General features: G+C 46.8%; 2 protein-coding genes across 2 annotated transcripts; both read right to left on the bottom strand.

The window, feature by feature from the left end:
• Window positions 1-1693: 1693 nt before the first annotated feature.
• On the bottom strand, window positions 1694-13022 carry LOC102463663 (cytochrome P450 2H2-like). The gene is made up of 9 exons (XM_075916759.1): window positions 11754-13022; window positions 10705-10867; window positions 10326-10475; window positions 9442-9602; window positions 8352-8528; window positions 7386-7527; window positions 6900-7087; window positions 5331-5472; window positions 1694-3858 (listed from the first exon to the last, which is right to left on the bottom strand). The coding sequence occupies exons 1-9, from the start codon at window positions 11931-11933 to the stop codon at window positions 3677-3679; spliced, it is 1485 nt and encodes a 494-aa protein (XP_075772874.1). The 5' UTR covers window positions 11934-13022; the 3' UTR covers window positions 1694-3676.
• A 1648-nt stretch (window positions 13023-14670) lies between these two features.
• Window positions 14671-26631, bottom strand: LOC142825025 (cytochrome P450 2H2-like). The gene is made up of 8 exons (XM_075916760.1): window positions 26450-26631; window positions 26073-26222; window positions 24538-24698; window positions 23450-23626; window positions 21388-21529; window positions 19901-20088; window positions 18147-18288; window positions 14671-16825 (listed from the first exon to the last, which is right to left on the bottom strand). The coding sequence occupies exons 1-8, from the start codon at window positions 26481-26483 to the stop codon at window positions 16644-16646; spliced, it is 1176 nt and encodes a 391-aa protein (XP_075772875.1). The 5' UTR covers window positions 26484-26631; the 3' UTR covers window positions 14671-16643.
• Window positions 26632-27071: the final 440 nt, after the last annotated feature.

The raw sequence follows: 27071 nt of genomic DNA, 5'->3' as shown, positions 1-27071 counted from the left end.
AAAGCTGGGGGTGGCATGGAGGACCTGCACAGCCACCATTCAATCCTCTGGATACAGTGCAATGCCGGTCCTGGCGCCGTGAAACCCACTCTGGCTATTGAGAAGCGTGTGGCAATTGCCCCTTGGAAGTGTGCAGCGCCAGACAGCTTCCGATCAGCGGCCAATCAGTTCGGAGCAAGGAAATCTACAGTGGGGCCTGCTGTTGCACAAGTAGCCCAGGTGATCGATGCCCTTGTGCTACAGAGGGTTGGGATTCTGGGAACTGTGGACACCATAGTGCGTGGCTTTGCTGTGGTGGGGCTCCCTAACTGCCGTGGGACCCTACGTGGAGTGCACCTCCCCATCTTGACCCTTGAGCACCTTGCCCATGGCTCTTGAACCTGTACACGGGCGGCCCAGACACCAGCCTGGAGGAGTTCAACAACAGGCTGAGTGAGGGCAGGATGGTGGTCGAACGTGCATTTGGACGTTTAAAGGGAAGGCTCAGGAGTCTCCTGATTCGGCCTTGATTTCAGCAAAGGCAACATGTCCCTTGTGGTGGCCGTGTGTTGTACGCTCCATAATCTCTGCGAGAGCCAGGGGAAAATTTATCTGTCAGCGTATGGGGCTGAGGCAGAGCGCCTCACCAGAGAACTTGAGCAGGCAGACACCAGCTCGGTAAGAAGAGCACAGCGAAGGGTAGGGAAAATCAGAGAGGCTTTGAAGCCAGTATTTTGAGCCTCTTCCACGTGGCTCTCCACAAGTTGCCTCTGCATTCCTTGTGTTTGCCTTTAATCCCCCATCCAGCCCTGCAGTTCAACCAATAAAGAGACCATTGTTCAAAGAACGGGAGGTTTTATTTGGGGGCAGCTTCAGGGGAAGGAAAGAATTGGGACCCGGAAGGGGGTGGAGGGCTCAGGAATGTGAATGGGACTGCCTTCTGCCTCCCCAGGGCTGGCAATAGACACACTGGACCTGTTCAGCTCTGGGAGTAGGCAGGTCTAGGACACAGCACCCAGGAACCCACCCCTCAAAAAGGATCGAAGCCCCAAACTATCCGTCTTTCTCTAAGTAACAAATTTACACAAAGAAAGCTCAAAGGACGTTTGGCCACTTACTCAATGAAAGAGAGAATATGCGCACCAATTGCACCCACAGGTAATAATTATTTACACTGGGCTTGATAGTACACAAAAGTGACCGGATTAAGTAAAACCATAGGATTTAAATGTTTGCAAGTGAAAACAGACAGATCAAAGGAAGCTACAGAATAAAAATAAAAAGACACACACAGCTAGTTCTAATGCATCATAGCGTACTGCAAACTGACCTTGGCTGGTGAATGAGAGTGGGGGGCTGTACAGAAGTGTTGGGCATGCGAACGGTTTAGGTTCTTCATTCAGACCCTGCTTACCTGTGTTAACACTGCGCTTCCTTTAAATGGCATGAAAGAACAGGGCAGGGAGAACTCTAGTTCTAGCCAAGCCACAGAAAACTCTGCAAGATGTTGAGCCCCAAGTGTTGTATCATCGCGATTGGGTGATTGGCTCTCAAGGGCCAGACACTGTTACCAACTCTTGGTCAATGACAAAGTTTCCATAATTGTCAACTGCACCAAAGTTGACCTGAGAACTCATGCGGCGTCTGTTCCCACCTGCGCCTGTCTGAGAATACCCCACGATCACGGCACGTGGCTTTGCGCGTCAATGGACGGTTAGTTTTGATATTATACTTTATTTTTAAAATCACCGTTATATAAAAATCCAGCAATTATCTGATTCAAGACAATGAACTCATTTCTGTCACCGAGGACTTGAGTCCAGAATCAACGACAGTCAGATTCATGCCCAAGCCCAGGTCGTTCAGCATGGGCAGTGGGGGAAGCTGCCGCCTGTGGAGCCTGGCTAACGCCGCAGCAGGTGTTTTCTGCACATGGCCCCACCCAGACTCCACCCTTGCTCTGCAAAGGCCCTCTCCCTTCCCCCTCCCCACTGTCTCCCTCCTCTCTTCCCCTGTCCTGCCCCCCATTCCAGACAAATCCCTGACCCAAAGCAAATCACATTTGAAAAAAACAACACTTGTGCAATTCCTTTGTAAAAGAAATGGAGCAGGTTTTCCATCGGGTGCCAGGTGGGTTTGTGAACACTGGTGATGTAAAATGTAGCTCATGAAGAGCGCTATACTTGGGCATTAGAAATGCCAGTGCCAGGTTGTTTGGGTCTAGTGCACTGAGAACACTTACAGAGAGAGTGATGAGTCTGCCCTAGAGCCTTAGCTGGGAGCCCGCTGGCCTTTTGCTCATGTAGTAGAGGCTCAGCAGGTTCCTGATTGATTTTGACTTCCCGGCATTACACAGGCAGCCTGCACAATGGCCCTTCATTGATCCTGGGGGCGCATAAAGGCAAGCAGCACGTACAGCTAACTGGGAATCTCTGTCCTTTCTTCACACAGTAAAACAAGGTGTCAGGCCTCCCCTTTCCCGGGAATTTGCACCCTGAGAGGAAGAAAACGGCTGGAATCTGACTCCCGTTGAGGCCAACTCAGCACAGAGCAGAGCGAAGGAATCACCTCTCATGTCTTGCTCACAACGCTCCTGTTAAGGCATCCATTTCCTTTTTTTGCAACAGTATCACACTGTTGGCTCATACCTGTGGTCCACTCTGACCCCTAGATCCCTTTCTGCAGGACTCCTTCCTAGACAGTCGCTTCCCATCCTGTACGTGTGCAACTGACTGTTCCTTCCTAAGTTGAGCACTTTGCCTTTCTCTTTATTGATCTTTACCTATTTACCTCAGACCATTTCTCCAGTTTGTCCAGATCATTTTGTATTATGACCCTGTCTTCCAGAGCACTTGCTATCTCTCTAGGTTGGGATCATCTGCAAACTTTCTAAACGTTCTCTCTATGCTATCACCTAAGTGGTTGATGAAGCTATTGAGCAGAACCGGTCCCAAAACTGATCCTTGCACAACCCCACTCATTATGCCCTTCCAGCATGGCTGCGAATCATTGATAACGACTCACTAAGAGTGGTTATCCAACCGGTTAAGCAACCACCTTATGGTACCCCCATTGACACTGTATTGCCCTAGTTTATTATTAAGAAGATCATGCGCGACTGTATTAGGTGCTTTTCTTATGTCTAAGTACAGCACATCTACTGCTTCCCCCTTATCCTCAAGGCTTGTTATTCAGACAATTTAGCTTCCTTAGCAGCTGGGAGGGGTGCCCAGCAGCCATGCAGAGAGAGAGGATCGGTGAGGGGCCCAGTGGCTAGGGAGCTCTGTAGGGAGGAGGGGAAGGAACCTGCAAAGGAAGCAGCACAGCACCTGGGCTCTCCAGAGGGCGGGGTTGGGCGTGTTCCGGCATCTCCTGCTGGAGAAAAGTGCAGCAGCTGGAAGTGACTGAGTGAACTTGAGCTTTTATATTCCATGCAGGTTCTGGGGCTCCCCAGGTTCACAGGTACGGCTACGGGAAGTTCAAGGCACCGAGGGAGCCAAAAAACCAGATAAAGCCTTCCCAGCCACCCTGGAACCGGCATGAACTATAATACAAATTTCTGCAAGCGTGGAGGATTGGGAAGGGAAGAGGTGAGGCCAACATGACCTCAGCATTCAGTGGTGCATCTACCTCTGCTGTGAACAGACACTGCATTTCTATGCCTTCCAGATGCACTCCCCGTGTACTGAGGTAACCTTTACCGACAAAGTACATGGAGCTCATGTGGTTTTGGATGATTGCCCAGAGATGATGTTGCTGGAATAATATCAATATCTTTGGGTTCAACAACGGGTTTCAGGGTGAAGTTCTGTAAAATCGCCGTGAGTATCAAAAAGAGCTCCATGCGAGCCAGGCCTTCTCCCAAGCAAATCCGTTTCCCTGCAAGGAAACGGAATTTTGAGTTGAGGCAGGAGATCTTTCTTTGCAGCACATTTTAAATACAGTTGTTATGGAAGCCACAGCTCCGGGTTAAGTTTAGATGCACACAGAGATTGAAGATACTGGCCGTTCCCTCAGAGATCTTGAAGGTTTGAAAGAAGATCAGAGCAACTGTAACCAGTCAGCCTAGAAAGACACCAAAACTAACTAAATCCAATTCAAGGTATGTACGTGATAAAAGATTGATGAGGAATAGCCAAGCCGGTGTGGATTTGTGAAGAACAAATCAAGCCAATTCAGACCAAAGGACTTCTACAACAGGGTTAGCAGCCTAGCTGAGAGAGGCCCCTACAAACTAGGGGAATGTGGTCTAGATGAAGTTACTATTCGATGATTGACCTTTCAATTGTTGAAAAAGTAGCTATTTACAGTTTGTTGCAGAGTGGTTGATATTTTCATGAATGACTCGGTTAACAGAATTCAGTGTGAGTCTCATATTTGCACAACTATTCCATGGGCCCTAGCGGCAAAGCAGTGGTACTGCTGGAAGAGTTTAAGGGGTGGATCACACATTAAATAGACATAAAGCATGTGATGTAGTTGCAGAATAGGCTAATAACATTCTGGGATGTATTAGCGGGCGTGGGTTATGCAAGACACGGCAGGGCATTCTCCTGCTCTGCTCAGCACTGGTGAGGTCTCCACTGGAGCAGCCTGTCCCATTCTGAGCTCCTCGCTATAGGAATCATGGATACATTGGAGAGATTTCAGAGTAACACAACAAAATGAATCATGCTCGAAGGTTTACAGCTGATCCCCAGACCAGTGTGGTCATCAGACACGATGACAGACCAGGGATACAGTAAAGAGACTTCAGATAGCCTAAGGGCTGCTATAAGAGGATGGGAATTAATTGTTCTCCTTTTCCCCCTGACGGTAGGACAAGAATTAATGAGTTTACTCTGCAATCGGGGAGATTTAGGTTAGAGATTAGAGAGGAAAATTAAAAATAGGGCTAGACAACCTCTAGAACAGGCTTGCCAAGGAGGCTGTGGAATTCCCGTCACTGGAAGGTTTTAAGAAGAGGCTGACAAACACCAGTGAGGGATGGTCGATATTTACATGGTCCCACATGACTACACAACTGGCTACTCTAGATTTGGTATTCCCTTCGATGTTAGCTTTGTCTGCACCTTTCACCACGGATTAATTTACACCAGACAGACACCACACAAAGCAAGACTAGAAGTTTTCAGGTGACGTGAAGCGAAGGGAGTGTATGCCTAGTCCAAACACTCCCTTCAGACCAATAAGCAGGAAGAGACAGTGGTGCAAAGACTGATAGCTGCTTTGCTAGTGTGACAGATCCTTCCTCATGAGCCACCCAAAACACTGTGCACAAACCAGTCTGAGAACGACCAGGGAAAGTTAGGAGACAGGCTGGGATCTGAAACAAAAGCAGCTTCTTTTACCTGCAGAAAACGGCATGAAGAAATCGCTTTTCTTAAAGGCACCATTTTCGTCCAGGAAGTGTCCCGGGTTGAATTGCTCTGGGTTTGGAAATTCCCTGCTGTCATATAGAACTGACTTCAGTACAGGGAATATCGTGGTGCCCTGAATTAGCAAAAGCAGAAAAAAAGACTTAAGGTGGAAACTCACCATAAGAGAGAAGCCTCCAAAATTCACTTGACTGTGGGACTGATCTTCATGCTTTCAAGCAAAGCAGAAATAACATCTCATGAGGAGAGCGAATACCACGGAAGTGCAGTCCTCCCTTGACACTACTCACTGACAGAGATGGGATACACGGGGTGACTTTGGACAGGTCATTTTCAGTCTCAGATCCCTTGTTACTGCGTTTGTAAATTGGGAATAACCATAGTACAGTCTCTGTGTAAAGTGCCGTAACATAGAGGAGATAATTTTTTCCTATTACTCAGTGTATCTGACCTAAGAACATAAGAACAGCCACACTGAGCCAGACAAAAGGTTCATCTAGCCCAGTATCTGTCTTCCGACCATGGCCAATGCCAGGTGCCCCACGGGGAATGAACAGAAGGAGGAATGATCAAGAAATCCCTTTCCTGTCACCCATTCCCACCTGGTCTAAAGGCACTGATGGTCCTGATTTCCATGAATCTATCTAGTTCTTTTTTGAACCCTGTTAAACTCCTGGTCTTCACAACATCCCCTAGCAACTTGTTCTTCAGGTTGACTGCGCGCTGTGTGTTTGTTTTCAACCTGCTACCAATTAATTTCATGTGGTGAGCCCTAGTACTTATGCTGTGGGACTAGGTAAATAACTTTTCCTTATTCTCTTTTCCGCACAAGTCATAATTGTATAGACCTCTATCATATCCTGCCTTAGTCAACTCTTTACTAAACTGGAAAGTCCCAGTCTTTTTAATCTCCAAACCCCTCATCATGTTACCTTTTTAAAAACATTTTCCAAAGTCAATATATTCTGTTTAGATGAGGCGGCTACATCTAAATGCAGTATTCAAGATGTGTGCGCACTATGGTAACATACAGAGGAAATAAGATATTCTCTGTCTTAGTCTCTATCCCTTAGTTAATGATTCCTGACATTCTGTTTGCTTATTGACTGCTGCTGCACAGAGGGATATTTTCAGAGAACTATCATTTTCAGAGAATGACTCCAAGATCTCTCTCTTGAGTAGTTGTAGCTAGATTAGTTAAATCAGCAACATACCCCACAAATGAGAGAGAAGCTGCATTAAAGGAATTAGTCAGAGGAAGGTCTATGAGCCTTCCTTCCTACAAAGGAAATCAAAGTAGATGATCACAGTGGAGAGTTTGGGAGGGGTTTTTTTTTGTTGCTTTCTTTGGAAAACCTGAACACTTCCAACGTCTGTTCTTCTTTACGTAGAGACTGAGAGGGACTCAACAACACCTGGACCATGACAGATAAATCAGTAAACAAACCCACCGCACCAATCATGTTGAAGGAATAATTTGAAATTAAACAGAGAGAAGAGTAAACCAACTTGACCCTTAACACGCACACATTCGGAACTGACCTTGGGAATCATGTACTGCTTGAGATGAACATCTCTAGTCACAGCGCGCGGGACACCTATAGGCGCAAGTGCAAGGAATCTCTGGATTTCATGTACCACGGCATCTGTGTAGGGCATCTTGCTTCGATCTGCCATGCCGGGGCTTCGGCTTCGGCCAATCACACGGTCAATCTCTTCGTGAACTTTCGCTGTAACCAGATGAGTGAGGTTTAACAGTAACGGTAAATTCCTACAGATTTGCCCTCCACTGTGTCACCCCCCTCTTCCGCAAAATTCCGGATCAGTAAATATGCAAATGAGGCTCGGCAATATTCCACTCTTAGCCTCATTTGCATAGCTCTAGCGCAAAATTACGCCAGTGTAGACATAGCCTCAGAGTTCTCATGTGCCGAAATAGCTGTTGAGATCATGGTTAAAGCTGTTCCCTCCCACACATATCCCAAATGTTCTCTGGATCTGCGGCTGAAATCACGTGTGTGTTGTTACCTTCTATTTCTGGGAATTTCAGAAGAACCAGGAGTCCAAAGCATAGGGTGTGGCTGACGCTCACTGTTCCAGCGAAAAATAATCCAACTGTACTTTGTAGCATCCTTTCTTCTGTAAATATTGTGTCGCCATTCTTTTGCCCCTGAAAAACAATTTGGGGAAGGTGTTTCAGGTTTGAATGTAAAGCTATAAGAAATATTCTTATCAGGCCATAAAATAATCATCTTCTACCTAACAGGTGACCAAACTGCTGTCATTATAAAACCTTAAATAAATGGCCCATGGCACCACAGATTACAGCGGCATTACTGCAGTACTTGGGCCTTTTCAATATAACAGCTGATTTTTTTTTACTTCATAGGAAGCAGGAGAACAGAGCAGAATAGCGTACTTTCCTTCAGTACAAACCGTTTCTTCCCTTCGGGCGTCTCAACACCCATGCCCCAGGTCAATATTAAACAAATGTAGCCCCGGGAGATGTTCAGCCCCCACCAAGCGTACGGATGTTATCGGATAGCCCAGTCGATAGAGCCAGCAAAGGAGGAGGGGGGAAGAGGGTACTTCAAAGTGGCGCTGTGGAACCCGGGCATCTGCTGAAATGCTGCGGGGAGACCGGAATCCGCTGGGGAGTCACCAGCAGAACCTTGCTCTGCGCTGCATTTCAAATTGGCAGTGGGGCAGGGAGCCTAATGTCAGAGGGGAACTCTTGTACATTTCAAAGCAGGCACACTCTCATGCCAGCCCGGAGTCAGCTGGCTCTGGGCTGCACAGAGAGTACCGAATTCCTCCTTTGAAATGTACAAGATCCCCAGCAGCGGCTCTTGTACATTTCAAAGCAGGAATGCGGAAGTGCCTATCGACTAGTTGAGTAGACGACGGAAATTTCATCCACTACCTGACGAGTCAATTTACCAACATTTAACATCCTTACCGCAGTGCTGGGAAAGAGCTGCTGCCCTCACTCACCTCATCGATTTTGATGAGGAAAGCATCGATGAAGTCCCGAGGGCAATTGGGATCCAGAGACGCTTTATGTGTGTTCACTCTCTCCCCAACAAAGCTTCTGAACTCATCAAATAATTTAAATAGCCTTTGGTGAGGTCCAGGAACGTAATCCATGAGTGTTGGGAAAAAATTGTACAGCTATAAAGATTTTAAAAAAAAAAACATAGGTTGATTTATCTGGACTCAAGAGACAAGGATAGTATCACTAGTCGCCCCAAAGACACAACTACAGCCATACAATTAAATACTTTTAGGGAGCCTTTTAATCAAAATCAAAATTCAACAGAACATTGCAAGTTCAAACTAAGACTGTATAATACAGATACAAATTCCCCAGAAAAACTGCACCGAGGTTTAGTTATGTCACCTAAGACATACTCCATTTTTTCCAACAAATCACACATTCTTCTCCTGAAGAAAAAACCCACGGAAATGCCTAGCCTTCGTTCCTGCCACAGATTTTCTTAGGTAGCAATCCACCATTATGAACTCTAAAAGGAAAATATGCATTCCACTTCCTGAAGCGGAAGTTGCAGGGCCAGATTGTCTGTTATTGTATCTTCATTAATTTTATCTGAATCACATCAGCAGAACGTTTGGCCTTTCACCGTGCATTTGGGGAGGCTCTCAGAAAAGGGGAGCACGCTTACGGGGTGGGTATGAAATGGAAGCGAAAGGAAGTTGGCTTTGGAGATGGGGAATGCGATTACATTGACATAGCACATTTCAAAAGCGCTAGGGCATGTGAATTACGACTGGCGTTGGTATCACTGTATTGACTGGAGATTTCCCTGATTTGTCCCAATTGTGTTGTGTTAGAACATCCTTGAGCAAATCGAATTCTGGCTAATGACTTGTTTTGTGAGGGAAATTAAACATCGCCGAGAAAGAAATGGGAAGGTCAGTCTGGTAGTAACAGCAGCCCAATGAGAAGAAGGGGACCATTATGGGGAATGTCATATAACAATTTTTAGGGAAAATTAATAAAGAAAGATTGCTAAATCCCCTTCCCATTACAGTCAATAAAACCAGAACAAATCCCTCAACATACCGCTGCCCGGGAAGATTGCTGGAGTTTGCTAATCTCCAATATGAGGCTAATCAAAGTAACAAAGTTCTTATCTTCATAGTCAAACCGGTCCCCGAAGACGATGGAGCAGATGACGTTGGAGACGACGTGGGTGAGGAGGAGGCTGGGGTCAAAGGACCGCTCTGGAGGGAACCAAAACTAAAAGGAGTCAGTTTTACAGAAAGGCCTTCTCCTTCCACACTAGAATCAGTGGCAGCACTGGGATACTGGGGGGCTCACAGCAATATGCCCTGGGGAGAGGGACATAGGCGGGTTAGGGCTGCCCGTCCCCACACTTTCCCCTCACACACGCCATGAAACCAGCACTTCCCACCTTTTCCTTGGCAATCCGGCTGCAGTGTGTTTGCTGTGCTGCTCCCTGCCTGGCCCATTTTGGCCCTGCATATGTCCACAGGAGTTTCAAACATTCCCATAGGGCCCTTCGCTCTAGAAATTTCTATAATTAATTTCTATAATTTCTATAAATTTGGTGTCAAGCATGTGTCAGACTTGGAGCAGGGAAGAAAATGAGAATTAGCAAACCATAGGAATAGGTGGCTTGTGAACCCAGCACACTGGAACTAACCCTCTATATTACAGATAACTGTGTACACACTCTAGACAAGCATCATCCCTTTGATCATTGGTCACACATCACAAGGGACAAATGTGAAAAAGCAACAACCGGAAAGGGTCATCTCTGGCACATTTCACCCATCCTTTTACTTGACATCACTACCGGCCTCTGTCTGGACAGCTCACGGCTTCAGTTATGAGATGGTTGAACCAAGCTAACAACATCATGAAAAGCAAAGACAAGAGTTGTCTTTCTGCTCAGTGTTCAGTGGACAAGAAACAATCCCCACCGTGCGTGTTTCTGAGTCTTTCCACCAGAAAACGGGTTTCCTCCTGGATCCGCTCCTCAATGCTTTTCTTCCCCATCCCAAAGTCTCTCAGGGTCATAAGGGCAAATCGCCGGAGCTGCTTCCACGGCTCCCCATTGGTGAAACCAATACCTGGAAAAGAGTAGAGAACAGGCCTGAAAGGAGGGAGACCCGACTGCCTGTCTGTCTGTTTGACAAACAACCAAACATGCCTGAGCCAAAGGTTCAGCTTCAACTTCAGCGTCACAGATTTTGTGTCTATGCTCTCCGACTTTTATTATTATTAACAAAACTCTGGCACTTTACTCGCCAAACAAATAATATCAGTCCTATATGCAGATGTTATTCCATCCACACGTACTTGCTCCCTTGGTAGCTTTCTCAAATAGTGGTATTTTCCCTCTTCCGCTGAACTCGTCCCCAAGATCGACCAGAGCTTCCTTCACTGCCTCATATCCATGCAGCACCACAACCCGCTCGGAGCCCAAGTAGATCGTGAAAATCGAGCCGTACGTTCTACTGAGCTGTAAGAATTGAACAAAAAGGCCAATGTGTGTTAACTTAGACCCACTCCTTAAAGGGTAAGAATGGGGGGGGGAGAAGATCAAATGACACAAGCACTTTCCTGCCACTCAGCTAATACTACCCAATTCTGACCACTGATCACTGCCCAGGGTATTTAGGAGCGTCACTTCACTGTTTTCAAGGAGAGTTTGGCACCGACATGCCTTGGAGGTCTGGGACTGCCTGACATCTCAGTGCATCATGTTGTTATACAGGTTTCCCTATCTATGTATGTGTCCCTCTCTGCCTGATCCCACAGTAATTCTGTCTGTTCCAATTGGAAGAGCAACCTGCATTATTATGGGGCTCTTAATAGAGATTTTGAGCGCTTTGTAGAAATGACACTTCAAACTCCACAGAAATGCTGCCAGCATTTAATCAGTCTTGTGAGCTGGTTCTATGCTGAGCTGCAGTCTCTGCCTAACCTTCCTATTGTGATCCAGGCAAATGTCAATAGAGCAATTTTACAGATGGGAAACAACGGCAAAGAGGTTATGTGACATGCCCAAGGGCACACCTGGAGTCTGTGGAAAAGGTAGGACCAGAATTGAAGCCTTGTGTCTGCCATTTCCTTACATAACACACTAGACCACTGAGCCCAGCCAGCGACAACTTCTACCCAGGGCAGTGCCGCTGTTGAGGCACTCTGGGTTACCTCTGAATAACACACTCACCTGTAACACAAGCAGTGGATTATCCCAAACCATTTACATCTGCAATCCAAGGCTGATTGTTTTGTGAAGCAGTAACTCGGGCATTTCAGCGAACATGGCACTGCCACCAGGCTGGGCTTGAGCTAGGCTGTGCTAAATGCCTGCTACCCACCCAGCAAGAGAACACCCTTACCTCCTCTAGATGCTCTGACAAGCTCTTTTCTCTCCGCTGCAGCATGTTCCCGATGAGGGGAAAAGCAACAGGCCCAGGTGGCAGCTTCCCACTTCCAGGCGTCTTTCTCCACGTGAAGAGGAAGAGAAGGCAAAAGACACAAATGACCAGGAACACAGTGGTTGTTCCCAGCGGGTCCATTGTTGGATGTAGCAATGGTTCAGGGGGCTAACGGATTACTTGTATTTCAGACATCTCCCTTTTTATATTCTGCACAGCAAAGGTGGGTGCAAGGAGTTGGCCAATAGGAGGCTCAGTGCTAACGACTAAGAAAGATGATCAGAGTTATGAAACTAGGAACAAAGTCCTTTGAACTTTTAGTAATAGCTCATCTCCCCTTCTCCTGTGTACTCATTGATGGAGATTGATATTTAACCCTATACAGAATTACTGTAAAGTAGCCCATACTGCCATGAAACGACCCGCTCTCTCCAGCCGTGTGGTTAAACATTTCTCAGATGCGTGGTGCCAGCTGGAACATGTGTAGGATAAGGATTCCTTTTCATGTTGTGCTCCAAGATTTAATCTATGGATAAAGGATCAGCTGACACTTGAGAAAAACTGGATCTTGAAATTTGTTACAAATTGAGACCGAATCCTGATTGTTTCCAGAGATTTCACAAAATCTTTAAAATCTCTTGTGGTCGACCTTCCTGGATGCCATCTCTGTACGACTCTTGGTGTCAAACTGAAACATTAAGACTCTGAGGGTGCGACTATACTCCAAGTCAAGGCTGATTTCTTACCACCCGATATTGCTAAGTCCATGTCCACACCACGGGGTAAATCAAATGTAGTCTGAAGCAGCGCATCCCGTGTAGGCAACCGACCATCGACTCAGAGAGCAATGCACCATGGGTAGCTTTGCATGCTGGGCTATGCTCATAGTGTCCGCTGTCAACAAAACTGTGCGGTGGCTGGCTATTGGCTCATGCCTCCAGCATCCCATAATACACTCACCTCGTCCCTCCGCCCTGCAGTGTGATAAAGGGGAAGCAGTGTGCTCGCACCTTTAGGGGCTCTCCTTGTCTTCACAGTCGTCAGGAAGATGAGCCCAGAGCCTGGTTTGCCACAGCCATTGTGATGCTGATGTGTGTGTCGTGGGACGTTCAATGCTGCAGCACTTGGACAGTGCACGCCAGGCCCTTTAACAGGAAGAGGATTAGGAGAAAGTTGAGGGTGGCATGGAGGACCTGCACAGCCACCATTCAATCCTCTGGACACAGTGCAATGCCGGTCCTGGTGCTGTGAAACCCACTCTGGCTATGGAGAAGCGTGTGGCAATTGCCCCTTGGAAGCGTGCAGCGCCAGACAGCTTCCGATCAGCGGCCAATCAGTTCGGAGCAAGGAAATCTACAGTGGGGCCTGCTGTTGCACAAGTAGCCCAGGTGATCGATGCCCTTGTGCTACAGAGGGTTGGGATTCTGGGAACTGTGGACACCATAGTGCGTGGCTTTGCTGTGGTGGGGCTCCCTAACTGCCATGGCACCCTAGGTGGAGCGCACCTCCCCATCTTCACCCTTGAGCACCTTGCCCATGGCTCTTGAACCTGTACACGGGCGGCCCAGACACCAGCCTGGAGGAGTTCAACAACAGGCTGAGTGAGGGCAGGATGGTGGTCGAACGTGCATTTGGACGTTTAAAGGGAAGGCTCAGGAGTCTCCTGATTCGGCCTTGATTTCAGCAAAGGCAACATGTCCCTTGTGGTGGCAGGGTGTTGTACGCTCCATAATCTCTGAGAGAGCCAGGGGAAAATTTATCTGTCAGTGTATGGGGCTGAGGCAGAGCGCCTCACCAGAGAACTTGAGCAGGCAGACACCAGCTCGGTAAGAAGAGCACAGCGAAGGGTAGGGAAAATCAGAGAGGCTTTGAAGCCAGTATTTTGAGCCTCTTCCACGTGGCTCTCCACAAGTTGCCCCTGCATTCCTTGTGTTTGCCTTTCATCCCCCACCCAGCCCTGCAGTTCAACCAATAAAGAGACCATTGTTCAAAGAACGGGAGGTTTTATTTGGGGGCAGCAGCAGGGGAAGGAAAGAATTAGGAACCAGAAGGGGGAGGAGGGCTCAGGAACGTGAATGGGACTGCCTTCTGCCTCCCCAGCGCTGGCAATAGACACACTGGACCTGTTCAGCTCTGGGAATAGGCAGCTCTAGGACACATCACCCAGGAACCCACCCCTCAAAAAGGATCGAAGCCCCAAACTAATCCGTCTTTCTCGGAGTAACAAATTTACACAAAGAAAGTTCAAAGGACGCTTGGCCACTTTCTCAATGAAAGAGAGAATATGCGCACCAATTGCACCCACAGGTAATAATTATTTACACTGGGCTTGATAGTACACAAAAGTGACCGTATTAAGTAAAACCATAGGATTTAAGTGTTTGCAAGTGAAAACAGACAGATCAAAGGAAGCTACAGAATTAAAATAAAAACATAGGCATCATTAGTTCTAATGCATCATAGCGTACTGCAAACTCACCCTGGCTGCCAAATGAGAGTGGGGGGCTGCAGAGAAGGGTTGGGCATGCGAACGGGAGGTTTGGGTCCTCCATTCAGACCCTGTGTTAACACTGCGCTTCCTTTAAATGGCATGAATGAGCCAGGCAGGGAGAACTCTAGTTCTAGCCAAGCCACAGGAACTCTGCCTATCAAAGCAAGATGTCGAGCCCCAAGTGCTGTATCACCACGATTTATTTTCATTGGGCAATTCGCGCTCAAGGGCCAGACACTGTTACCAAATTTTGGTCAATGACAAAGTTTCCATAATTGTCAACTGCACCAAAGTTGACCTGAGAACTCACACAGCGTCTGTTCCCACCTGCGCCTGTCTGAGGACACCCCACGATCACGGCACGTGGCTTTGCGAGTCAATGGACGGTTAGTTTTGATAATATACTTTATTTTTTAAATCACCGTTATATAAAAATCCAGCAATTATCTGATTCAAGACAACGAGCTCATTTCTGTCACCGAGGACTCGAGTCCAGAATCAACGACAGTCAGATTCATGCCCAAGCCCAGGTTGTTCAGCATGGGCAGTGGGGGAAGCTGCCGCCTGTGGAGCCTGGCTAACGCCGCAGCAGGTGTTTTCTGCACATGGCCCCACCCAGACTCCACCCTTGCTCTGCCCAGGCCCCCTCCCTTTCCCTTCCCCACTGTCTCCCTCCTCTCTTCCCCTGTCCTGCCCCCCGTTCCAGACAAATCCCTCACCAAAAGCAAATCACATTTGAAACAAACAACACTTGTGCAATTCCTTTGTAAAAGAGATGGAGCAGATTTTCCATCGGGTGCCAGGTGGGTTTGTGAACACTGGTGATGTAAAATGTAGCTCATGAAGAGCGCTATACTTGGGCATTAGAAATGCCAGTGCCAGGTTCTTTGGGTCTAGTGCACTGAGAACACTTACAGAGAGAGTGATGAGTCTGCCCTACAGCCTTAGCTGGGAGCCCGCTGGCCTTTTGCTCATGCAGTAGAGGCTCAGCAGGTTCCTGATTGATTTTGACTTCCCGGCATTACACAATGGCCCTTCATTGATCCTGGGGGCGCATAAAGGCAAGCAGCACGTACAGCTAACCGGGAATCTCTGTCCTTTCTTCACACAGTAAAACAGGGTGTCAGGCCTCCCCTTTCCCGGGAATTTGCACCCTGAGAGGAAGAAAATGGCTGGAATCTGACTCCCATTGAGGCCAACTCAGCACAGAGCAGAGCGGAAGAATCACCTCTCATGTCTTGCTCACAACGCTCCTGTTAAGGCATCCACGAATGTTTCCTTTTTTGGCAACAGTATCACACTGTTGGCTCATACCTGTGGTCCACTCTGACCCCTAGATCCCTTTCTGCAGGACTCCTTCCTAGACAGTCGCTTCCCATTCTGTGTGTGTGCAACTGACTGTTCCTTCCTAAGCGGAGCACTTTGCCTTTCTCTTTATTGATCTTTACCTATTTACCTCAGACCATTTCTCCAGTTTGTCCAGATCATTTTGAACTATGATCTTGTCCTCCAGAGCACTTGCAACACCTGCTGGGTTGGGATCATCTGCAGACTTTCTAAGCGTTCTCTCTATGCCGTCATCTAAGTGGCTGATGAAGCTATTGATCAGAACCGGTCCCAAAATTGATCCTTGCACAACTCCACTCATTATGCCCTTCCAGCATGGCTGTGAATCTTTGATAATGACTCATTCAGAGTGGTTATCCAACCGGTTATGTAACAACGTTATATTAGGCCCCACTGACACTGTATTGCCCTTGTTTATTATTAAGAAGATCATGCGCGACTGTATTAGGTGCTTTTCTTATGTCTAAGTACAGCACATCTACTGCTTCCCCCTTATCCTCCTGGCTTGTTATTCAGCTTTCTTAGCAGCTAGAAGGGGTGCCCAGCAGCCATGCAGAGAGAGAGGATCGGTGAGGGGCCCAGTGGCTAGGGAGCTCTGTAGGGAGGAGTGGAAGGAACCTGCAAAGGAAGCAGCACAGCACCTGGGCTCTCCAGAGGGCGGGGTTGGGCGTGATCCGGCATCTCCTGCTGGAGAAAAGTGCAGCAGCTGGAAGTGACTGAGTGAACTTGAGCTTTTATATTCCATGCAGGTTCTGGGGCACCGCTCACCAGGTTCACTAGTACGGCTACGGGAAGTCCAAGGCACCCAGGAAGCCAAAAAGCAGATAAAGCCTTCCCAGCCACCCTGGATCCTGCATGAACCATAGTAAGAATTTCTGCTAGCTTGGGGGGTAGAGAAGGGAAGAGGTGAGGCCAACACAACCCCAGCATTCAATGGTGCATCTACCTCTGCTGTGTATAGACACTGCATTTCTGTGCCTACCACAAGCACTTCCCTTGTACTGAGGTAACCTTTACCGACAAAGAACACGGAGCGCATATGGTTTTGGATGATTGCTCACAGATGATGTTGCTGGAATAATATCAATATCTTTGGGTTCAACAACGGGTTTCAGGGTGAAGTTCTGTAAAATCGCCGTGAGTATCAAAAAGAGCTCCATGCGAGCCAGGCCCTCTCCCAAGCAGATCCGTTTCCCTGCAAGGAAACGGAATTTTGAGTTGAGGCAGGAGATCTTTCTTTGCAGCACATTTTAAATACAGTTGTTATGGAAGCAACAGCTCCGGGTTAAGGTTAGATGCACACAGAGATTGAAGATAATGGCCGTTCCCTAAGAGATGTTGAAGGTTTGAAAGAAGATCAGAGCAAGTGTAACCAGTCAGCCTAGAAAGACACCAAAACTAACTAAATCCAATTCAAAGCATGTAGGTGATAAAGGATTGATGAGGAAAAGCCAAGCCAGTGTGGATTTGTGAAGAACAAATCAAGCCAATTCAGACCAAAAGATTTCTACAACAGGCTCAGTGATCTATCAGAGAGAGGCCTCTACAAACCAGGGGCATGTGGACTAGATGAAATTACCATTAGATGGTTGAACTGTCAATTGTCAAAAAAACTTCCTCAAAGTAGGAATGTAGTGTGATGTAGTTGCAGAATAGGCTAATAACATTCTGGGATGTATTAGCGGGCGTGGGTTACGGAAGGCACGGCAGGGCATTCTCCTGCTCTGCTCAGCACTGGTGATGTCTCCACTGGAGCAGCCTGTCCCATTCTGAGCTCCTCGCTATAGGAATCGTGGATACATTGGAGAGATTTCAGAGTAACACAACAAAATGAATCATGCTCGAAGGTTTACAAAAGCTGATCCCCGGACCAGTGTGGTCATCAGATACGATGACAGACCAGGGATACAGTAAAGAGACTTCAGATAGCCTAAGGGCTGCTATAAGAGGATGGGAATTAATTGTTTTCCTTTTCCTCCTGATGGTAGGACAAGAATTAATGGGTTTACTCTGCAATCAGGGAGATTTAGATTAGAGATTAGAGAGGAAAATTAAAAATAGGGTTAGTCAAGCTCTAGGACATGCCATGGAGGCTGTGGAATTCCCGTCACTGGAAGGTTTTAAGAAGAGGCTGACCAACGCCAGTGAGGGATAGTCGATATTTACATGGTCCCACATGACTACGCAACTGGCTCCTCTAGATTTGGTATTTCCTTCGATGTTAGCTTTGTCTGCACCTTTCACCATGGATTAATTTACACCAGACAGACACCACACAAAGCAAGACCAGAAGTTTTCAGGTGACGTGAAGCAAAGGGAGTGTATGCCTAGTCCAAACACTCCCTTCAGACCAATAAGCAGGAAGAGAGAGTGGTGCAAAGACTGATAGTTGCTTTGCTAGTGTGACAGATCCTTCCTCATGAGCCACCCAAAACACTGCGCACAAACCAGTCTGAGAACAACCAGGGAAAGTTAGGAGACAGGCCGGGATCTGAAACAAAAGCAGCTTCTTTTACCTGCAGAAAACGGCATGAAGAAATCGCTTTTCTTAAAGGCACCATTTTCGTCCAGGAAGTGTCCCGGGTTGAATTGCTCTGGGTTTGGAAATTCCCTGCTGTCATATAGAACTGACTTCAGTACAGGGAATATCGTGGTGCCCTGAATTAGCAAAAGCAGAAAAAAGACTTAAGGTGGAAATTCGCCAAAAGAGAGAAACCTCCAAAATTCACTTGACTGTTGGACTGATCTTTGTTTTTCTTCATTTTTGTGAATCCCCTCAACTTCATGCTTTCAAACAAAGCAGAAATAACATCTCATGAGCAGAGCGAATTCCACTGAAGTGCAGTCCACCTTGACACTACTCACTGACAGAGATGGGATACACGGGGTGACTTTGGACAGGTCATTTTCAGTCTCAGATCCCTTGTTACTGCGTTTGTAAATTGGGGATGGCGATAGTACAGTCTCTGTGTAAAGTGCCGTAAGATAGAGGAGATAATTTTCTCCTATTACTCAGTGTATCTGACCTAAGAACATAAGAACAGCCACACTGAGCCAGACAAAAGGTTCATCTAGCCCAGTATCTGTCTTCCGACCATGGCCAATGCCAGGTGCCCCACGGGGAATGAACAGAAGGAGGAATGATCAAGAAATCCCTTTCCTGTCACCCATTCCCACCTGGTCTAACATGATGGTCCTGATTTCCATTAATCTATCTAGTTCTTTTTTGAACCCTGTTAAACTCCTGGTCTTCACAACATCCCCTAGCAACTTGTTCTTCAGGTTGACTGCGCGCTGTGTTTGTTTTCAACCTGCTACCAATTAATTTCATTTGGTGAGCCCTAGTACTTATGCTGTGGGACTAGGTAAATAACTTTTCCTTATTCTCTTTTTCCGCACAAGTCATAATTGCACAGACCTCTATCATATCCTGCCTTAGTCAACTCTTTACTAAACTGTTAAGTCCCAGTCTTTTTAATCTCATTACCCATTCCAAACCCCTCATCATGTTACTTTTTAAAAACATTTTCCAAAGTCAATATATTCTTTTTAGATGAGGCGGCTACATCTATACAGAGTATTTTAAATGTGGGCGAACCATGGCCACATACTGAGGCAATAAGATATTCTCTGTCTTAGTCTCTATCCCTTAGTTAATGATTCCTGACATTCTGTTTGCTTATTGACTGCTGCTGCACAGAGGGATATTTTCAGAGAACTATCCACAATGACTCCAAGAGCTCTCTCTTGAGTAGCTGTAGCCAGATTAGTTAAATCAGCAACATACCCCGCATATGGGAGAGAAGCTGCATTAAAGGAATTAGTCTGAGAAAGGCCTATGAGCCTTCCTTCCTGGAAAGAAAATCAAAGTAGATGATCACAGTGGTCTCCTCTGGCCTTGTATCTATGCACACTACTATAGAATGCGTGAAGCTTCTGAAGTTAGACATTTTGAAAGCAACAGGTACAGAGAAATTTCACCAAAGAGTTCTAAAAGAGTTGACCAAATGTGTAAGTTTGAATCTATTAAAAATATCATAACTTTGAATTGGAGGAGTTTTTTTTGTTGCTTGCTTTGGAAAACCTGAACACTTCCAACTTCTGTTCTTCTTTAGGTAGAGACTGAGAGGGACTCAACAACACCTGGACCATGACTGATAAATCAGTAAACACACCCACCGCACCAATCACGTTGAAGGAATAATTTGAAATTAAACAGAGAGAAGAGTAAACCAACTTGACCTTTAACACGCAGGCATTCGGAACTGACCTTGGGAATCACGTACTCCTTGAGATGAACATCTCTAGCCACAGCATGTGGGAAACCTATAGGCGCAAGTGCAAGGAATCTCTGGATTTCATGTACCACGGCATCTGTGTAGGGCATCTGGCTTCGATCCGCCATGCCAGGGCTTCGGCTTCGGCCAATCACACGGTCAATCTCTTCGTGAACTTTCGCTGTAACCAGATGAGTGAGGTTTAACAGTAACGGTAAATTCCTACAGATTTGCCCTCCGCTGTGTCACCCCCCTCTGCTCTGGGCAGAGTCTCGAGCACTGGCCGAGCTTTGAGTTCCACAATCTTGACACCGGCAAGCTGATAACTTCGGAAGATGCGATGACTTTGCCAGTCCACTCCACCTGCAGCTTGCCTGTTACTCTCAGAGCTGGCACAGCCTGGCCAGTGTCAGCCGAGACTGCCTCCACTTCACGAGCCGCCCCTGCCTGGGAGCATCAACTCTGGTCTGGATCTGAGAGAGGAATTCACTCCCAACGGCTCATTCAGCCCTGGGGCCCTTTGCTCAGATGGTCAATACAGGCACAAGACTGCGCGTTGCAATGGGGTTCTTCAGATGAGAACTCCTGCCTGCAGGGGCCTGGGGCAGGAAACCCCCCGACCCATCTTCCACTCACTTCCCTTAACCAATGAACTACCACCATGTGATAGCAACATGGCTCACTGCCAGGTGATCTGGTGGCTGAAGGGGACACACTGTGTATCCATTTCTTGCTCCAGGCATTTCTCACGTCTCCCCCACAAAGCTCAGCGGCTTTCTTTCAGTGATTCCCTTTGACATTCCGGTTGCTCCCAATGGAAAGCTGAGGTCGTTATTTTACTGCTTCTCAACCCCAAAATTATAATGTGTTCTTTCCTAAATAAATCTATTGACACCTGAGACTTTTTTCCCCCAATTCTCAGAGTGAAGTGATTTGGCCAGATTGCTACTCTTAGAACAGGACTCTTTGCTCACTTCTTTCGTATTTGAGAATGCCCTTGAAAAAGACCGTGTATAGAGGGCAATGTAAGATGTATAGTGTTGTTACATTGTCAATATAGATCTTATTGTTGTAAACAGGGCCATTGTACTATAAAACAAAACAGGTCCAAGGGGCAAAAAAAGGCTTTAAGATCAGTCATCTGTAAATGCAAATTGTGTTGTTAAATTTGTTTAGTGTTTTGAAACTTTACATCCTTAGTATCTTGAATTGAAGTGTGTTTTCTCTTGTTATACAGAAATATCGAAGGCACTGTATAAAGAAATAACAATGGTCAAGAATTTATTTCCAATGGCCGATTAACTTACCAGGAAAAGAAACACACCTGGCATTGAAAAATGGTGGTAACATCTGTGTATCTACTGGAAAGACACCTTCTAGTGTCTTTGCACTGATAGATTGGCTATCATGGTTTTCCTATTATAATATTTTCTAATTATCACTTTAAAAGTTGCGACTGAGAGCACGTGTGTATTGTTACCTTCTATTTCTGGGTATTTCAGAAGAACCAGGAGTCCAAAGCATAGGGTGTGGCTGACGCTCACTGTTCCAGCAAAAAATAACTCAACTGTACTTTCTAGCATACTTTTTTCTGTAAATATTGAGTCGCCATTCTTTTGCTCCTGAAAAACAATTTGGGGAAAGCGTTTCAGGTTTGAATGTAAAGTTGTAAGAAATAGTCTTACCAGGCCATAAAATAAACATCTTCTACTCAACAGGTGACCAAACTGCTGTCATTATAAAAAAGGGAAGAAGGACGATCCAGGGAACTATAGGCCGGTCAGTCTTACCTTGGTTCCTGGAAAAATCATGGAAGGGATCCTTAAGGAATCCATTTTGAGGCACTTGGATGAGAGGAAAGTGATTAGGAATAGTCAGCATGGATTCACAAAGGGCAAGTCGTGCCTGACCAATCTGATTAGCTTTTATGATTAGGTAACTGGCTCTGAGGACATGGGAAAGTCAGTGGATGTTATATACTTTGACTTTAGCAAGGCTTTTGATACGGTTTCCCACAATATTCATGCCAGCAAGTTAAGGGAATGTGGATTGGATAAATGGATGGTAAGATGGATAGAAAGATGGTTAGGAGGCCAGGCCAGGCCCAGCGGGTAGTGATCAACGGCTCGATGTCAGGATGGCAGTTGGTTTCTAGCGAAGTGCCCCAAGGTTCGGTTCTAGGACCGATTTTGTTCAATATATTTATTAATGACCTGGATGAAGGGATGGATTGCACCCTCAGCAAGTTTGCAAATGACACTAAGCTGGGGGGAGAGGTAGATACGCTTAAGGGCAGAGATAGGGTCCAGAGTGACTTAGACAAATTGGAGGATTGGGCCACAAGAAATCTGATGAGGTTCAACAAGGACAAGTGTAGAGTCCTGCAGTTGGGACGGAAGAATCCCAAGCATAGTTACAAGCTGGGGACCAACCAGTTAATTAGTAGTTCTGCAGAGAGACCTAGGGGTTACAGTGGATGAGAAGCTGGATATGAGTCAACAGTGTGCCCTTGTAGCCAAGAAGGCTAATGGCATATTAGGTTGCATTAAGAGGAGCATTGCCAGCAGATCCAGAGATGTCATTATTCCCCTTTATTCGGCTCTGGTGAGGCCACATCTGGAGTATTGTGTGCATTTCTGGGCCCCCTACTACAAAAAGGATGTGGATTCATTGGAGAGGGTCCAGCAGAGGGCAACAAAAATGATTAGGGGGCTGGAGCATATGACTTATGAGGAGAGGCTGAGGGACTTGGGTCTGTTTAGTCTGCGGAAGCGAAGAGTGAGGGGGGATTTGATAGCAGCCTTCAACTTCCTGAAGGGAGGTTCCAAAGAGGCTGGAGAGAGGCTGTTCTCAGTAGTGACAAATGGCAGAACAAGGAGCAATGGTCTCAAGTTGTGGTGGGAGAGGTCCAGGTTGGATATTAGGAAAAACTATTTCACTAGGAGGGTGGTGAAGCACTGGAATGGGTTACCTAGGGAAGTAGTGGAGTCTCCATCCCTAGAGGTGTTTAAGTCTTGGCTTGACACAGCCCTAACCAGGTTGATTTAGTTGGGATTGGTCCTGCCTAGAGCAGGGGGCTGGACTTGATGACCTTCTGAGGTCTCTTCCAGTGCTATGGTTCTATGAGTCTATGATTATTAAACAAATGTATCCCCATGAGATGTTCAGCCCCCACCAAGTATAAGGATGTTATCGGACAGCCCAGTTGATAGAGGCAGCAAAGGAGGAGGGGGGAAGAGGAATTGGCAGTGGAGCAGGGAGCCAAGTGTCAGAGGGGGACTCTTGTACATTTCAAAGCAGGCATGCCCTCATGCCAGCCCGGAGTCAGCTGGCTCTGGGCTGCACACAGAGTACCGAATTCCTCCTTTGAAATGTAAAAGATCCCCAGCAGCGGCTCTTGTACATTTCAGAGCAGGAATGCGGAAGTGCCTATCGACCAGTTGAGTAGACAACGGAAATTTCATCCACTACCTGACTAGTCAATTTACCAATATTTAACATCCTTACCACACTGCTGGGAAAGAGCTGCTGCCCTCACTCACCTCATCGATTTTGATGAGGAAAGCATCAATGAAGTCCCGAGGGGAACTGGGATCCAGCGACGCTTTATGTACTTTCACTCTCTCCCCAACAAATCTTCTTAACTCCTCAAAAATTTCAAATAGCCTTTGGTGAGGTCCAGGAACATAATCCATGAGCGTTGGGAAAAAATTGTACAGCTATAAAGATTGAAAAAAAAAAACATGGGTTGATTTATCTGGACTCAAGAGACAAGGACAGTCTCACTTGTCACCCCAATGACACAAGTACAGCCATACAATTAAATACTTTTAGGGAGCCTTCTAATCAAAATCAAAATTCAACAGAACATTGCAAGTTCAAACTAAGACTGTATAATACAGATACAAATTCCCCAGAAAACTGCACTGAGGTTTAGTTATGTCACCTAAGACATACTCCATTTTTTCCAACAAATCACACATTCTTCTCCTGAAGAAAAAACCTACGGAAATGCCTAGCCTTCCCTCCTGCCACAGATTTTCTTAGGTAGCAATCCTCCATTATAAACTCTAAAAGGAAAATATGCATTCAACTTCCTGAAGCGGAAGATGCAGGGCCAGACTGTCTGCTATTGTATCTTCATCAATTTTATCTGAATCACATCGGCAGAATATTTGGCCTTTCACTGTGCATTTGGGGAGGCTCTCAGAAAAAGGGGGCGCGCTTACGGGGTGGGTATGAAATGGAAGCGAAAGGAAGTTGGCTTTGGAGATGGAGAATGCGATTACATTCACATAGCACATTTCAAAAGCGCTAGGGCATGTGAATTAAGACTGGCGTTGGTATCACGGTATTGACTGGAGATTTCCCTGATTTGTCCCAATTGTGTTGTCACAGAACATCCTTGAGCAAATCGAATTCTGGCTGACGACTTGTTTTGTGAGGGAAATTAAACATCCCCGAGAAAGAAGCTGGAAGGTCAGTCTGATAGTAGCAGCAGCCCAATGAGAAGAACGGGACCATTATGGGGAATGTCATATAACAATTTTTAGGGAAAATTACTAAAGAAAGAATGCGAAATCCCCTCCCCATTACAGTCAATAAAACCAGAACAAATCCCTCAACATACCGCTGCCCGGGAAGATTGCTGGAGTTTGCTAATCTCCAATATGAGGCTAATCAAAGTAACAAAGTTCTTATCTTCATAGTCAAACCGGTCCCCGAAGACGATGGAGCAGATGACGTTGGAGACAACGTGGGCGAGGAAGAGCCTGGGGTCAAAGGACCGCTCTGGAGGGAACCAAAACTAAAAGGAGTCAGTTTTACAGAAAGGACTTCTCCTTCCACACTAGAGTCAGCAGCAGCACTGGGATACTGGGGGTCTCACAGCAATATGCCCTGCGGAAACGGATTTAGGGGGGTTAGGGCTGCCCGTCCCCACAATTTCCTCTCACACACGCCATGAAACCAGCACTTCCCACCTTTTCCTTGGCAATCCGGCTGCAGTGTTTGCGCTGTGCGGCTCCCTGCCTGGCCCGTTTTGGTCTGACAAAGGGCCATCAGTCCCTGTCTGAGCGATACCCTCCTGTCTGGTCTGGAGCCAATTTCACAGAACGGATCCTGCTCAGTCAGGTGCGCAGACAGGTGGGGGCAAAGTGGGCAGCTACCCCAAGGCACAGCGATTTGGAAGAATCCAGAGTGCTCAGACACCACTACAGTAGCAATGGCTGATGATGGATCCCAGAGCCTTGAAACCAGCCCTGGAGAGCCAGGCTGGGCGCACCGGGTGGTTTTGAAGAGCTATCCAGGGGATGACAGCATCAGGCCCTGTCGCACGCGGACTGGCCAAGTGCTCAGCTGCCCTGAGACCCATTCACAAGGGGGGCTGCCCAGTGGCTAGGCCATCACTTGTGTGGTAGTACCATCATCACCAGCTAGCACCAGGTGGAGTCGCTCTCGCTCTACCTTGCTGACACCTGGGGATGTTTGAAGACCCCCCGCCTACTCTCCAAGTTCTCAAACAGCTGCTGGAGATAGATGCTCAGTGTCAGATGGAGAGAGAAAAGGTCACGAGGGAAAAATCCTAGAGGAAGGGGAAGCAGTAACTGGTGGCCCAGGCATTGAAATGGAGATGGCAGGAACGCGCCTGGACCAAAGACATGAAATAACAAAAGATGGGCACATGAAATCATCCAACAAGGGAACGAGCATCCTTTATGAAGCCCTGCCTATGTCCACGGGGTTACAGACGTTCCCACGGAGCCCTTCACTCTAGAAATTTGGTGCCAAGCGTGTGTCAGACTTGGAGCAGGGAAGAAAATGAGAATTAGCAAACCATAGGTATAGGTGGCTTGTGAACCCAGCACACTGGAACTAACCCTCTCTAATGCAGCTCACTGTGTCAGTGTCTACACACTCTAGACAAGCATCATGCGTTTGTGCTTTGGTCACATCACAGGGGACAAATGTGACAAAGCAGCAACCGGAAGGGTTTATCTCTGGCACCTTTCACCCATCCTTTCTTATGACATCACTATAGGGTGCTGTCGGGGCAGCTCACGGCTTCCATTATAAGATGTTAGACCCAAACAAATAACATCATGAAAAGCAAAGACAAGAGTTGTCTTTCTGCTCAGTGTTCAGTGGACAAGAAACAATCCCCACCGTGCGTGTTTCTGAGTCTTTCCACCAGAAAACGGGTTTCCTCCTGGATCCGCTCCTCAATGCTTTTCTTCCCCATCCCAAATCCTCTCAGGGTTGTGAGGAGAAATCTCCGGACCTGCTTCCACGGCTCCCCATTGATGAAACCAATACCTGGAAAAGAGTAGAGAACAGGCCTGAAAGGAGGGAGGCCTGACGCTGTCTGTTTGTTTGGCAAACAACCAAACATGCCTGAGCCAAAGGTTCAGCTTCAACTTCAGCGTCACAGATTTTGTGTCTATGCTCTCTGATTTTTACTAGTATTAACAAAACTCTGCCTCTTTTCTCGCCAAACAAATAATATCAGTCCTATACGCAGATGTTATTCCATCCACACATACCTGTTCCCTTGGTAGCTGTCTCAAATAGTGGCATTTTTCCTCTTCTGCTGAACTCGTCCCCAAGATCGACCAGAGCTTCCTTCACCGCCTCATATCCATGGAGCACCACAACCCGCTCGGAGCCCAAGTAGATCGTGAAAATCGAGCCGTACGTTCTACTGAGCTGTAAGAATTGAACAAATTGGCCAATGTGTGTTAGCTTAGACCCAATTCTTAAAGGGTAAGAATGGGGGGAAAAGATCAAATGACACAAGCACTTTCTTGCCACTCAGCTAATACTAGCCAATTCTGACCACTGATCACTGCCCAGACTTGGCCATTTCAGCCACAATTCTCCAGGGTATTTACTAGGTTCACTTCACTGTTTTCAAGGAGAGTTTGGCACCGACATACCTTGGAGGTCTGGGACTGCCTGACATCTCAGTGCATACTAGCTAATTCTGACCACTGATCACTGCCCAGACATGGCCATTTCAGCAGGTTTCCCTATCAACATGTGTGTCCCTCTCTGCCTGATCCCATGATAATTCTGTCTGTTCCAATTGGAAGAGCCACCTGCATTATTATGGGGCTCTTAATAGAGATTTTGAGCGCTTTGTAGAAATGACACTTCAAACTCCAC

Source organism: Pelodiscus sinensis, unplaced genomic scaffold (assembly GCF_049634645.1).
Source record: "Pelodiscus sinensis isolate JC-2024 unplaced genomic scaffold, ASM4963464v1 ctg234, whole genome shotgun sequence".
NCBI lineage: Eukaryota > Metazoa > Chordata > Testudines > Trionychidae > Pelodiscus > Pelodiscus sinensis.
The sequence above is the reverse complement of the archived record's forward strand: the minus strand, read 5'-3'. Positions and strand labels throughout refer to the sequence as shown.